Source organism: Girardinichthys multiradiatus, chromosome 13 (genome assembly GCF_021462225.1).
Source record: "Girardinichthys multiradiatus isolate DD_20200921_A chromosome 13, DD_fGirMul_XY1, whole genome shotgun sequence".
Taxonomy (NCBI): Eukaryota; Metazoa; Chordata; class Actinopteri; order Cyprinodontiformes; family Goodeidae; genus Girardinichthys; species Girardinichthys multiradiatus.
Genome location: NC_061806.1, coordinates 15,643,064 through 15,658,431, shown reverse-complemented (window position 1 = coordinate 15,658,431; position 15,368 = coordinate 15,643,064). Strand labels below are relative to the sequence as shown.

At 35.7% G+C, this 15,368-nt stretch overlaps 1 protein-coding gene across 1 annotated transcript in view; it reads right to left on the bottom strand.

Annotated features, from left to right (window-relative positions):
• csmd2 (CUB and Sushi multiple domains 2) overlaps positions 1-15,368 on the bottom strand; it is a 358,433-nt gene that overhangs the window by 166,925 nt on the left and 176,140 nt on the right. The window contains exons 6-9 of the mRNA XM_047382994.1: positions 12,892-13,004; positions 9,874-9,951; positions 3,796-3,883; positions 3,202-3,326 (exon numbers count right to left, since the gene is read on the bottom strand). Of these exons, the coding sequence (XP_047238950.1) occupies positions 3,202-3,326; positions 3,796-3,883; positions 9,874-9,951; positions 12,892-13,004 (404 nt within the window). The remainder of the gene's footprint in view (positions 1-3,201; positions 3,327-3,795; positions 3,884-9,873; positions 9,952-12,891; positions 13,005-15,368) is intronic.

Below are 15,368 nucleotides of genomic sequence, written 5' to 3'. Positions count from 1 at the left end.
ACAAGTGCCCTGGTTCGAATCCCACAGCCTACTATTATGGGTCCCTGAGCAAGATCCTTACCACCTGAATGCACCGCACAATGGAAGCCTACTGCTCCCTAAAGGATGGGTTAAATGCAGAGGATAATTTCTCCATTGTGAGATCAATAAAGTCTAAGTTATTATTATTATTAGTTTTGTGAAGCCCCAGAGGTTTGTTAGAAAACAGTTATGAACAAACATCATGTAGACCAAAGAACACACCAGACAGGTCAGGAATAATGTTGAAGAGAAGTTTAGAGCAGGGTTGGGGTCTTTTAAGTTTAGGATATAAAACAAATTCCCAAGAATTGCACATCACATTGAGCACTTTTCAGTCCATCATTCAAAAGTGGAAAAAGGGTGACACAGCTGCAACCATACCAAGTTATGGCCATCCACCTAAACTGACAGGCCTGGGAAGAAGAGTATTAATCAGGGAAGCACAGGCCTCCTGGCTGCTCTTGTCTGACTTCTTGTCTGGCTTTTGTGTAAAGGTAGCATGAATAAAGCCATTGTTAAAAGAAAATTATGAAAACTTCCATTTGGAGTTTGCCACAAGCCATTTAGGGAACACAGTAAACATGAGAGAAAAGGTGCTCTGGTCAGATGAGACAAATAACAATATCCAATGCACCATGCTTGACAGAAAACTAACAGTGAATATCACACACTATGTGCATGCTATACTCAGCATGAAAAGTAAAATGTGGTGTCGACTCTGCACTGAATTATTACATTACTGAGGTTTGTAGAAGTGAGTTTGAAGTTAGCTTTAATACGACAAAATGTGACAAAGTTCAAAAGGTATACGTCTTCAAGTATTTATAATAACCAAGCAGTACTCATCCTGAGGATATATACCCCTGCATAACAGAACTGATTTTAAATATGTTGAGCAATTAGTCTACTTCTTTTTGAACATTGCAGAAACCTGATTACAACTACAAGAAATAAAACAAAATAACATATAAATGGAAAGGTCAAGGTGTTAATGACAGCTCTTTTACACATAATGATGACTGATGTTATTTTGGACACAGATCTTCATTATCTTTATTTAAACATTGTGAGGATGAACAACAGTGCAGCATAAAAACGTTGCACTAGGTTGAAACAAGACACTCTCCAGAACACATTTGTCTCACATTATGGATGCTGTAGGAAGAAAACTGTCAGCACACGATCCTTACACTCTACTATACCATAAACTATTACTATTTTCTGAAATGTCTCTGACAAAGCCTCAGACGGGACCAAGACTAACTAGCACCATATTCATGATACTCCCTTTAAAACCCAGATTCATTTAGTGGATTCTCAAGCATACACTGGTTATATCAGCTTTTCATCAATGAACATCAAAACTTCCTCATTGAACTTCAAAATGACAGCTTCAACAGTCAGAGCAAAAAGCACTACCATACTTCACAAAATAAACAAAAAAACAATTTTGCTTCATTTTCGCCATCTAAACAGAAACTGTTTTTGTTTTCACTGAGGCAGAAAACCTTTTAATGAATTATTTTGTTTGATTTTTGAGACTTGTCCTTCTCATAACAATGTTTCTAAGGATGTAAGTACATTCAGTGAATGTGTAAAATATTACATTAATTAATTTATTCATTCATTTCTAATTTTCTATTAAATGTGTTTGGCAGTCCAACAACATAGACATGCAGTTTTAGATCTACTCAGTAACATCCTAAAACACTAAGCTGTGATTTTTGTACTCTAGTTTTTGATATTTGATCTGAATATTCAAAGCCATACTTTGTTTTGTTTTTCATCTTCACACATTTATAATTAGATTATTAACCCATATTAACACTTTAACACTTAATCAGCATAAATTTGTCCTTTTGAAAAGCAGAGTAATAAAGAGGTCCAAGCTAAAAACTTAAAACTTAAACTATCAGGTTTCTTAATCCATTTTAGCTCAACTTTAAAGTAAAAGTACAAAATTTCCAGTAGATTTATGGCAGATACTTCTGCTATTGTCAGGCTTACATGTGGAAGCTGCTAAAGCCACAGGTTGTTAGCAAGGAAGGATAGCGAGAACTATGAGTAATATACAAATACATAAATAGAAATAGAATAATGGATGGATGGATGGATGGATGGATGGATGGAACCACTTAGCAGATGGATGGAAGGATGCAAAACATGTAAATGGACAAACAAATGGAAGGAAAGACCATTCTCCATATTTAAGACCATCCATCTATTCTTCTATACTCAGTCAATCCATTGATTGAGTATAGAATGACACAAGAACAAAAGGGTGGATTTGTGATAGAAGAATAGATTTATAGATGGAAAGATGACAATGCACAAATTGATGTATGACTGATGGAAAAACAGAGATGGAAGGTTAAATGGCTACCTGGCTGACTAGATGACAGAATGGAGGGATAAATAGATAGATACAGAAGCATACTAGTGGGCAAACAAATGGAAAGAGAGGAGGACAGTTGCATGGATGTATGGATGGATGGATGGATGGATGGATGGACAAGGATATTAATGGACAAACAAATGCAAAGACAGAAGGACAGATGGCTAGAGGGACAAAATTGATGGCGGGACAGATGGATGAACGGACGGGTGTACAGACATGACTTATGAATGATATCAGGGACAGAAGGGATGAAATTAAAAAAACTTTACATATTTTATTACCTTTTTCAAAGCCTGGATTTTTTAAAAATAAATTCCATCTTTTATCCAGACTGCATAGAATTCCTGGAGTACACTGCAGATATGTGATTAGCTACTAAGTTTAAGTTACATTAAAACACTTTAATGTTTAATCCATAATACTGTTTTAGAAAGAATGCACTCAAAACCAGATACTGAAAAACTGCATGGATGTCAAAACACATAAAATTCAAATAAATCACTTGTTATCAAAAGGTCACAAGGGAAATAGACATGATTGATGGGCATACATGCATGGCTAAGCAACAGAAAGCAAATAATGCTGGGTAAAGGTCAAATTCAGGCAAGTCACAACAAACTGGTGAGAACTGCATATTGAGAAAAGCAAAGGTACTACACACCCACAGCAGCAGCCTTATAAGCAAACATGAGCTGAGAACCAGAGTGCACAACTATGAATAAAGGTCATGTTCAGTCTACTTTTATTACATACGTGCATAGACATGACATGTCGAAGCTTACCTCTGCAGATAGGCCGGTCATCACTCCAGCCCACATAGCTGTCTGTCACTCTGAGGCAGCTGATGCTCTTTGAACCCTGCAGTTCATAACCCTCATCGCAGGAAAAATGCACTGTAGCTCCTCGCCTGCAGTCAGATGAAGCACAGAATATATAGGAGTTAAAATGTAGGAGGACCAGGAAAACATGTTTAATTGGTGAAAAAAGGGAAAAATATTTAGATTTTTTTAGCCCTACTGGCTGTGATTTGCAAAAATGGCACAAATGCTGGACACAGATGACACCCATTTGTCTGTGTTACAGGTGACCACTGATACAGACAATAGCTTTGACAGGGAACAAGACTCCATAGCCCTTATGGTAATGTCACCATCTCCCAGAGGCAGTTTATTGCTGTGCCGTGGCTGAAATAGCAAGGTGCCTGTAATTGCTTAAACTTACATAGTTGTCTGTTTAGGTTTGTTTTACAAATATTTGACAGTAGGAAATGTTTTGCACTTGAGCATATTTTAAAATAAACAGCAAAGTTTGCAAAACCAGATAGGAAGGTAATACTTAATTACCTGCTGTTGTGAACAAATTGTACTCTTGTTTACCTGAAGTCAGAGCCTTTTCTTTTCCCACGATCTGGAATCCCAGGATCTGGGCACATGTTGTGTCCTTGCGCTACACCCATTTGAGACACTATTGACAGAGAACATGTATTAAAAAACAAACAAACAAACAAAAAAAAAAAAACCACATTGCTCAACAGGTCAAGGACAAAGTATTTATTTTCTCAAAATGCTGTGTCAAATACTTTACAAAAAATACCATAGCATACATTGTTAGCTTTTAAACTACAAATACTATAAAACTATTCTGTATACAATAACTAATACTTTAATATTTTTCATTATTATCATCAATATTATAAATATTATTGCTATTCATTTTATTTATTTTTTCTATTTATGTTGCCTGTATTTTAGATTTTGATCACAAATTGCTTTCTTTACATTTAGCTATATTGCTATGTCTAGTCCTACTACTACAGTTTATGTTTTAGATTTTTCATTTTTCGTTTAATTTCATGCATGTTTTGCACTCAGGAATTGCTTGATTCAGTTGTCCAATCTTTTCTTTCCTTTAGTTAAGTTAGTTTCACAATTTTTGGTGGATTTTAAATGCCTGTCTATTGTAGTCTATGCAAATCCCTTTTTGTTACAGTTGCTTGTATGAAAGCTGTCATATATCTAAAATAAAACTAAACCTGTATGTCTTAAAACAATATTTAATAACGGCAAAAGTTTAAATGCTTTGATATATATATTTTTAACTTCTGTCTGCAAAACCACAAAAAATAGTCATTTCCACCCTATTTTGTTCTATATTTAAATTTCAAAAGGGTTGTTTAAAAGAAACTGAGAAAGAAATGAAATCTTGTAACAGCTGGATGTCTGCATATCTACCTAAATATAAATCACCATCACAATAACATTTTTGAAGAACTGTTTTCCAACCACAGAATCATTGTAAGTCCTGTGTAATCATGTTATTGACTGCAAAACAGTGAAGGTGAAGTGTCAAGAGGGGTCAGGTAAACCTGGCCAAGTGGGTAAGCCCTGACTGACTGTCAGAGTTCAGCAGGGTCCAATCAATGGGACACCTAGTCTCTAGCCTGAGTAACAGACTAAAGGAAGACTGCTATAAATTCAAAGCAAGGCTTCATAGTATCAGCAGAGCTTGCTAATGTAAAAATATGCAATAAATACTGAATAAATAAAACTAGAAGAAAGTTGGCTTCAACCCAATTTACCTCAAGCTTTATAGGGAAAACACATTTTACCATTTTAGGGTATCATTCAAACATTATGACACAGATTTACAAAGGTATTGTGCATTTGGCCATGTCCCTTTTGGTGCGATTATGTGACTTTTTTAATTTAGTTTTCAGAAAATAGCAGCACTAAATTACCGATTCTTGTACATGGTCTTATTGAATATGTATTAATGGATTAGAAAACAGTTTTTACATTAATCAATGACACTTACTAAACTTTGTGCTGTACAATTCACTGTCAAAAGCAGCATTATTTAGTAACAACAAATTCAGTGCGAAATGCTCAAGTGTTCATAGCAGCAGTAGCATTTACTTCCCTGCCTTCACACATACACAAACCTTAGGGACATTCTATTTTTAACCCTTAGGGTTTGATATGATTCCAGCCCACCATTTGCAACTATAACAGCTTCAGCATTTACTGGGAGGCTTTTCATAAGGGTAGGGTTGTGTTTATTGAACTTCTTTTTCCCATATCTCCAGGAGCACATTTATGAGGTCACACACTGATGTTAGACGAGAAGGCTTGGCTTCCAGTCTTCAAAAGTTCTGTCTGGCTGAGGTCAGGACTCTGTGTCGGCTAGTCAAGTTCCTCCACTGTGAACTTGATCGTTCTTGTCTTTATGGACCTTGCTTTGTGAACTGGTGTGTAGTCAAGTTGAAACAGCAATGATCCATCAAGCTATTTTCACAAAGCTGGGAACATGAAATTGTCCATAATTTCCAGACATACCCATTGGATGCCAGACTAAGAGGCATAAATTGTCACTCAATTGCTCTAGAGTCCAAGAAAAAAAGACTAGAGGAGGAAATTTTACAACTGGACTTATTGTGCAGGTGATTACCTATGACAATACCTTACTGAAATATAATGAGCTCCTGAGAGCAACCCACTCCATCACAAATATGTGTAGAAGCAGTCTGTATGCCTAGGGACTTCATTATGTACACCTGTGGCCATGGAAGTGATTGAAACCCCTGAATTCAATGACCCAAAATTTTCGGTAATATAGTTTATGTAAGTGAAAATGACCAAATGACCAGGGACCACTGCAACTTTGAAGTGACATTATCTTACTGAAGAGAAGCTAAGATGATCCGGAAGCACTCATTAGTAGCAAGACACTACCTACTGTAACAGAACTGAAGCAGTTCTTTAAATTTTATAGTCATGTTTTTTACTTGCACTACTACACTACATATTTATTCCATAGAATCAATCAATCGATCAAACCATATAATTAATTTCATAGAAAAAGGTATTCTATAGAAGCACTGGGTCACCTTTTTAAGAAAGACCGTTTTTGAAAGCTAGGTATTATGAAAATAGACCCCCTCTATTTGATAAAGGTAGACCTTTATTCTACAAAAGTAATAAGGTTCATATGAGCCATTACCCAGTTGAGTGTCATTAATTCACACACTCCTGTTTGTGATTTACTCTAATTTGTCCTGCTCCTTCTAGACCTCTTCGTCCATTATTGAAATGAGCTGCTTGCACCTGTGTTTCTAGATTAGTATAGCTTTGGGCTTTCACTTGTAGAAATGGATGCTCCCATAGGCACTAATTATGATTTACCATCAGTCCCAAATCTGTATGTCTGGCAAATTTATCTTGTAATATACAGGGGTTGGACAATGAAACTGAAACACCTGTCATTTTAGTGTGGGAGGTTTCATGGCTAAATTGGACCAGCCTGGTAGCCAGTCTTCATTGATTGCACATTGCACCAGTAAGAGCAGAGTGTGAAGGTTCAATTAACAGGCTAAGAGCACAGCTTTGCTCAAAATATTGAAATGCACACAACATTATGGGTAACATACCAGAGTTCAAAAGAGGACAAATTGTTGGTGCACGTCTTGCTGGCGCATCTGTGACCAAGACAGCAAGTCTTTGTGATGTATCAAGAGCCACGGTATCCAGGGTAATGTCAGCATACCACCAAGAAGGACGAACCACATCCAACAGGATTAACTGTGGACGCAAGAGGAAGCTATCTGAAAGGGATGTTCGGGTGCTAACCCGGATTGTATCCAAAAAACATAAAACCACGGCTGCCCAAATCACGGCAGAATTAAATGTGCACCTCAACTCTCCTGTTTCCACCAGAACTGTCCGTCGGGAGCTCCACATGGTCAATATACACAGCCGGGCTGCTATAGCCAAACCTTTGGTCACTCATGCCAATGCCAAACGTCGGTTTCAATGGTGCAAGGAGCACAAATCTTGGGCTGTGGACAATGTGAAACATGTATTGTTCTCTGATGAGTCCACCTTTACTGTTTTCCCCACATCCGGGAGAGTTACGGTGTAGAGAAGCCCCAAAGAAGCGTACCACCCAGACTGTTGCATGCCCAGAGTGAAGCATGGGGGTGGATCAGTGATGGTTTGGGCTGCCATATCATGGCATTCCCTTGGCCCAATACTTGTGCTAGATGGGCGCTTCACTGCCAAGGACTACCGAACCATTCTTGAGGACCATGTGCATCCAATGGTTCAAACATTGTATCCTGAAGGCGGTGCCGTGTATCAGGATGACAATGCACCAATACACACAGCAAGACTGGTGAAAAATTGGTTTGATGAACATGAAAGTGAAGTTGAACATCTTCCATGGCCTGCACAGTCACCAGATCTAAATATTATTGAGCCATTTAGGGGTGTTTTGGAGGAGCGATTCAGGAAACGTTTTCCTCCACCAGTATCACGTAGTGACCTGGCCACTATCCTGCAAGAAGAATGGCTTAAAATCCCTCTGACCACTGTGCAGGACTTGTATATGTCATTCCCAAGACGAATTGATGCTGTATTGGCCGTAAAAGGAGGCCCTAAACCATACTAATAAATTATTGTGGTCTAAAACCAGGTGTTTCAGGTTCATTGTCCAACCCCTGTATATAATTTTTTGACCAAGTATTTTGTATATTTTACATTGGCATTGATGAAGGCTACTTATACATATATACATTTGTATATATATATATATATGTATATATATATATATACATTTGTATATATATATATATATATATATATATATATATATATAATTTCTAGACAATTTTCTTTGTGCAACTGTAGGGTACTGAAAAGGGTACTGAAAGCTGTCAGTCTGTTATTGATATACATATTTTGATGGTTGCTAAATGAGATGAACACTAAGTTGAGAGGACAAGGGCAAGGAAGGACAAGGTTTGGAAAAAAAAAATATTTCAATAACTGCTGTCCATTGCAGGTACAAGTGTGTATTTAGTACAGACTAAACATCCTCAGTAACTGCTTTTGAAACTTACTGGATAGTTTTTTTGAAAGGGGCAGGACAAGAACCTTTGACCAACTGAGCAAAGGCAGCTGTGTCAGAATAGACTGCCTTCTATTTTAAGAGCAACAAAATACTTCATTAAAACATATCCTTTTATTATTTCTTAACAGATATTTAACTGATATCAACTGAATTAAATGGTATATTTAATGTGTTTTAAGCTTTTTTTGGTCCTGGGTTGAGCATCTAGTCATGTTTGTACAAGGAATCAAAAATGCATTGTTTAAACTACAAATATGGCTTTTATTTATAATTATTGGCAGAAATCTAAAATAAATGTAGGCTTAAAAAGAAAAAAAAAAAAAAAACATATCGGTAAAAAAAATATATATATATTCAGAGCCGACCATTACCATCATCTATAAATTAGGCAAATAATGAACCTTGAGAATTGCTGTTTTCAGTCAACAATTCATTCCTGTCATTTATTTGCTCTACAGACAAGGGCGAGTAACACCTGAGGCTCCTTTTCTAGTGACAGTGGGTCACAGATGCAATTTGTCAGCACTTTGACTGAACATAATAGACATAATGGATTATTTTATTCACAAACAGGCTCTTCTTTTATGTTACAAGCTACAGAAACTGTACTGACGTGCAGTTGATAAAGAAAGTTTAATAAAACACATTTATTCAAGCACAGTCTTTTAAACATTGTTCATTGCAAATTTTTGATGCCAAAATTGCACATACCCATTAAATATACACATTGGCTGGTTACCGATATAGAGGTTTGACAAGACTTTAAACAGTTACAGCTTTCAAACTGCATATCCTTCATAAGATTTAAACTTATTTTAACACGAATATCTGTGTAACAAGATTGCCATGAGAAACAGCTTGCAGTCACATGTGGAGGGGGGACGAGTTAAAAGCTCTAATAGAATTATGGTCAGATGAAAGTATTTCATAACTGCTGGTATGTACTTGCAATAAAAATGAAGTTGTCTAGATTATTTGCTGGAAAAGGGAGACTGGTGGATACATCTGTACAGTATATGAGTAAAAGATGAAAAAAACCCTGCCAACAAGATTTAAAAAGACATGGTGTGCTTTAAAGAACTGGCAATTCAGGACACAAAAGCGACATGTTTCCTAGGATTCAGGAGCTAGATGTCGTTCTCGCCACTCCCAGCATATGGGCAGAAACTTATGTCATCAGAAACTGAATTTGAATTGCTCAGACTAAATCTGTATTTGCATAATTTGAAATTAAATGCACTGGTATGAAAATTAATTTCACTAAATTGAATCTAAATTGAATAATTTTAAACTTATTTCATTGGCTTTGAAAACGAATTCAGTTGCGAGGAGGGGAATATATGACTCAAAAGGTCAGGGCTGTTTGCAAAACTGTATTGTGAATGCAAACTCCGGCCGGCAGAATGTAGTAACCCCAATTGAACCGACTCCCCAATCGTAACAGGCCACTGGACTATTAGGTATGAAAACAACATTTTTTGAAATTCAGTAGTTTAAGCACTAAATAATATTTACTGAATAGTTAGTAAGCAAGAGTTATAACTTACACACTGATATCTTATGGTGGTTATCTTTGCTTGGCAGCATCTTTACACCTCGGGATTTGAGTTCAGTCATCTTCTTCACTGTTGAGAAAGCACAGAACAGACCGACACGTAGGTCAAGAAAGAGTTTGTTAATGACACAAGTACAGTGAACCATTAGCTTAACGAAAGCAGCGCATAACGTTGTTGATTATAGGCCTACCCACTGAGTTATGTCTACATCACTTTGGCAAAGTAATTTATTGAGCAGTTAAGCAACTGGATCAGTCAAAAAGTGCAAAATAGGAAAATACTTTAAGTTTATTAAGATAATGTTATTTATTTTAACCTTTAAAAAGAAAGAATGTACACTAACGAACAAAACTTGACAATCTCAAATGAATTCCTGGGGAGTCCTAATCAGCAAATATGATAAATGAAAGACCAAGAGAGTATATCAGCATTTCTATACAAACAAAATAAGTGGTTTAAGTAATGGAGCCTTGTGATAACTGCAGTGAGATCGAAAGATAATTCATCAGAGTAAAATAACAAGATGATAACAAACAATTTTTACTCTTTATAACAGTGGAATTGAAGATGTTTTTTGTTTTTTTTTAAATATCCTTTGCTTTGTTTCAGATTAAATTTAGTACATATATATCTGAGCCTCATGTCAAAAAGTCTGTTTAAGATGGTTGTGATAAAAAGAACAGCAGTTAAAACGATTTGTTCTGTCAACTACACAAACAATGATAACAGCTTCAGTTTCTTGATGCTGTCTAAACTATGACATCAAATTTAAGTTTTGAAGAGTGCCTGCTTTCTGACAGCATAAAGTAAAACGCCTATTGATCTCACACTTATGGTGCAACAAATTAGTGTTTTTAAATCATGTTAACCATCATGGTTAAATAGGGGCATTTGGAGTGGCCAAAGGTAGAGCTGCAGTCACTGCTTTTAATATTACATTATTAGGCCTTGTCCACATTACCATGGATCCATAAAGTTTTCTCTCATTTACAAAAAACTTAAAATAAAAAGATTCATAAGGTCTATAGCATGAAATATGTCCATGAAGAAACACAAAATACACTTTATACCACACAAGATCCTTAGTGACGCTTCGCTGAATTCATTATAAAGCAAATAATTTTTTTTCTTGTATTTATTTAAATCCAAAGGCTATCATGCATAATCTTTGCATGCCTGATCTTTCTTTGCTTGCTAAATATGTTAATGACCATAAAAGGTTTTTATTTACTTTTGATTCACTTCACTTTTTGGCCAGGGTGGTATTAATTTTATTACAATTGTCTAGATTAGATGGATGGGTGAAGGAATGGATGCTGGAACTGGGGGCATACTTCTTTGCATACTTATCCACACAAATTAAATCTAATTCTATAAATGCAAGTATGCTGCAGAGATCATATAACATTAGCACATTGTAACATAGTTTTTGAATATAATTAATAACCAACAAGAAAATTTAAAAACCTTCGAATGTTATGTAAGATATTTTAAGCCTAAAGCAATGTGATTGCTTTTATGTATAGAAACCAGATTCCACATGAGAACTGCATTGATAATTGTAAGACAAACGTTTGTTTCTAATTTAAATATTAAATATATCATAGGAACAAAGAACCAGTTTGTACCAATTTAACAAAGATATTACTGGTTTCTACTGTTATCTAAAAGACTATTGTAAGTGAGATCAGATCATATACTGTACCATTGCTCTTTTGCAAGATACCATGGTCAATTTAACAACGCCTTAGTTCTCTGTTAGCATATGATTTAATATCTGCTAAATATTTACTAATATTCACAAAACACTGAACTTGTAATTGAAAAAAAATCATGCTTTTTAAATTCTAGCAATTTATCTCGCCAGTGGATGGCTGGAGGTAAGATCCTCAGACATGACCATTTTTTTTGAAAATCTAATCCTTCTTCATAGCTCATCCCCTCTCAGAGGTGCCCCCAGAACAGCTAACAGTTATAGGAAGAAATTGAATGCACTTTACAAATAGGATTTAGCAGGTGTGTGTGTGTTGTTTCTGCTTGTAAGTGTGTGTGCACAAGTAAGTGGCTCAGACATAAGGATCTTGCAATCTTTTACAGCAATGTCAGTTCTTTTGCTAATACAGTGAACTTATTTCTTCTTCTACCTAAAAATGTTCAGAACTGGCAAAAAAATAAAGCAATTTAAGAGTTATCTAATGGTTTAACATATGAATAAGAATACCAATACCATTTTACAGAAATAACCCAATAGATATGACATAGTAAGGCTTCTTTTATTGGTTCCTCAGTATCACTTTGACTTGGATTATGAAGTTAGGATGTCCCAGTTGTTGGTAGGGTGTCCAGAAAGAGTTAATGATCAGGTTAAATTGATTGACCAAACTCAAAATTCAAATTTCATTCAGTCTATATAAACATTAAAACCATTTGCTAGTGGTAATAGGTTAAACATCTATTTGTACACAACAAAAAAGAAGGCAGATGAAACAAAAATGTTAAAAGGCTACAAAAGAATATCAGCTTTTTATGGAGGACTTTCTGCTCAGTTTACTAATAAAGAACATATAGTTGTGACCTAGAACATGGTGTAGTCAGGTTCATTTTACTATGCAAGCCACATAATTTGCAAGCAATGGTCATTTGTTAAGCATTTATAAAGTTGCAAGTTCTCATTATGAGATGGTAATTTGCTGATAGTTGCAACAAAATAAATGTTTTGGTTTTTTTTCTCTGAATGATGATCAAATAAATGATTTAACAACGTAATGTAACAACAATGTAACAAACAGTAATTAAGCGCAGTTTTATTTTTCCCCAGTCTTCAACTGTTTTCCAAAATATTTTGAGGTCTTGTTGGAAAAGTTAGACTGTCCTAAAATATGTTGTACTTTATTCTTGAAAGAATGCTGCAAAAAGCACATACTACATGGTTATGAATATGTCTATGATAATTACTGATGTTATATCAGTAAAAAAAAAAAAAGAAAATAATTATTCTTTTGATCTTACCCTGGTACTGGGCACTGAACCCTCTCAACCTATGGTTGCCATCTGATGTAAAGTGAAGTCGAAGCCAGTTCTTGCTGCTAATGATAGGCGAGGGGAGGTTGGGACCAGTAAACCTGCAAATAGAGAGGAGAGAATCACATTAATGCAGTCTTAATCTTAATAGGAATGGGTCATATCTACACTGACATTGCCGTTATCTTGTTTCCACATAAATTAAGTATAATAGTAAAGATAGGAATCAAAATCTCCAACATCTGATGTGCATCCTACCTGAGTTCAGACACTATCAGATGTTCATGCTTGTGCTTTTGTTTAGTGGCATATGGCAATCATATAATCCATTATGTTTTGCATGAAGTCAAACCTTATGGCACCCAATATATTATAGCAGCTAGCAGAATCTGCCAGTCTTCTCCATTGATTGCCTTGTTCGTTTTTGTAAATTTTACAAAAACTCAAAACTGAATGTGTCTACGACTAAGAGATGTTAATGGGCTGCCCCTATAAGAGCTATCAATGTGGATGTTTGCTGCTTAAGAGGAGTTGCAATATTAACAACTCTTAATCAAACTGTGAACCCAACATAAAAAGGAACTAAGAAAAACCAGCACTGACATTTGTAGAGAATACAATCTTTTCTTTTTGTTGCTTTGGAGAAGCAATTGTGAATTATACATTACAAACCCTTAAAGTGCCTCCTGATCTGTATTTTAATGAGGCCTGTTGCTTACCAGGCACGTCTTCAGTTGTTAGAGCCAAAGCCATTTGGAGACACATCATGGTTTGTCTTAAGATGCACTTAAGCAAGCTTGCAAACACACTCAAACAAGTATTTTGTATTTACAGAAAAACACTGATGCATGCATTTGAACAGGACTGTGAATAAGTAGCAATTCCCTAGGTGCAAACTAAATTTTCCTAACTTTATCGACCTTATCTAATCACTCATATATACACTTAGATTAGATACATTTAGAAAACACCTCAAGTCTGATTTCACCTCTTTGCCTTGCAAATAGGATGGGTGTGCATAACACATATGCACCAGTCCTTCTTTGAATATTACCTTATGAATAAAACCTTTGACAGTATTATTTGCTTAAACCAGTAGGCTGCCATTTATTTAACATTGTAACAAAATTTTTTTTGAAGGACAGCAGTAAAAATATATTTCTTAATGTAGCTTGTTTTGTCATTGTTGCCAGAATGGTAACCACGTGTTTTGTGGATCATCAAGAACAAGATAAGGGGAGCATTACTACTGAAAAAATGTCTGAGGACAACCAATAGTGGAAGCAGTTTGCACAACTCAAGTCTAATTGCAGAAAGTTTAATTTACATGTAAAAACATTATCCTAGAATTCAACAGATGATATAACGTGGGAAAAGAAACTTGTCTTTGAATTATACTAAATGTTGAAATAAGTAGTTGAATTTTCACAGCGGTGTAGAAACAATAGTATACAATATAGGACTTGATTTACAAAGGCAAGAATAAGACTAAGCCCGGTTTCCTCAGGGAATGCTTTATCAGTTAAAAAAGCAGAGGGATAAAACATGTAATGGCTAATGTCGAGTTTGGCACATGTTATTTTGGAATGGCATAAAGAATCTGCGTTCCAAACCACTCTTATCTCTTTGAACAGAGGTATGAGCAATGACATCCTGCAGTCATAAAGCAGTAAGGTTATCTATGCGAAATTAAATGGAACCTAACAAGCAGAATAGATATAGATAAATACTGATGCAAACTCTGGCAGATGGTAAAGGGATGAAGGATTAGGCAAATATTGTTACATCTTGGATGAAGAGACCTTGGATGAAGAAACATGTGTGCCTCACTGTTTTCTCCTTCAATTCCTAGTTTTCTGATTCAACAGTTCCTTTTTGCCTGGCTTTATCAAGTCCAAGGATAGTTAAAATAAGTTTCCATTTCCAGGTTTCAAAGATCCTCAGTCTGAATTTGAGGACTGTTGAAGAAAATGTATGTTGGCAAATACAAGATTATCTAAAAGCATGTAGGTTATGCGGGGCACTTAAGCTTTGGGATAAAGTATTACACTGAGCACTGATGGACTGAGCTAACACAGCACAAAACAAGTTTCATGGAAGTTCCTTTGATATGGTTCACTAACTTTATTTGTAATGTATCTTTTGAACTTTTAAAATTCACCAAAGTCATTTTAACGCCTTGGTCAGCAGAAATGGGCAGACCAGTAAGCATTCAGTCTCTGTGGTTATCAACTGGGTGATTGGAGGTAGTAGTACGCAATAATTAGCAGGAAGAAGAAGCAGAGTAGTTGTTTACTGCAGGTCGGTCCTAAGATGTGGACAACTCCAACCACACCGAACTGCATGAACTAGCACATAGAGCCCAAAACAAACAAGAGAAAATGAGTATACAGCCATTCTCAAACTAATTTTCACCAACTAAAATGAACAAGCACAGATTCATCTTCCTTTTTTATGTGATATGA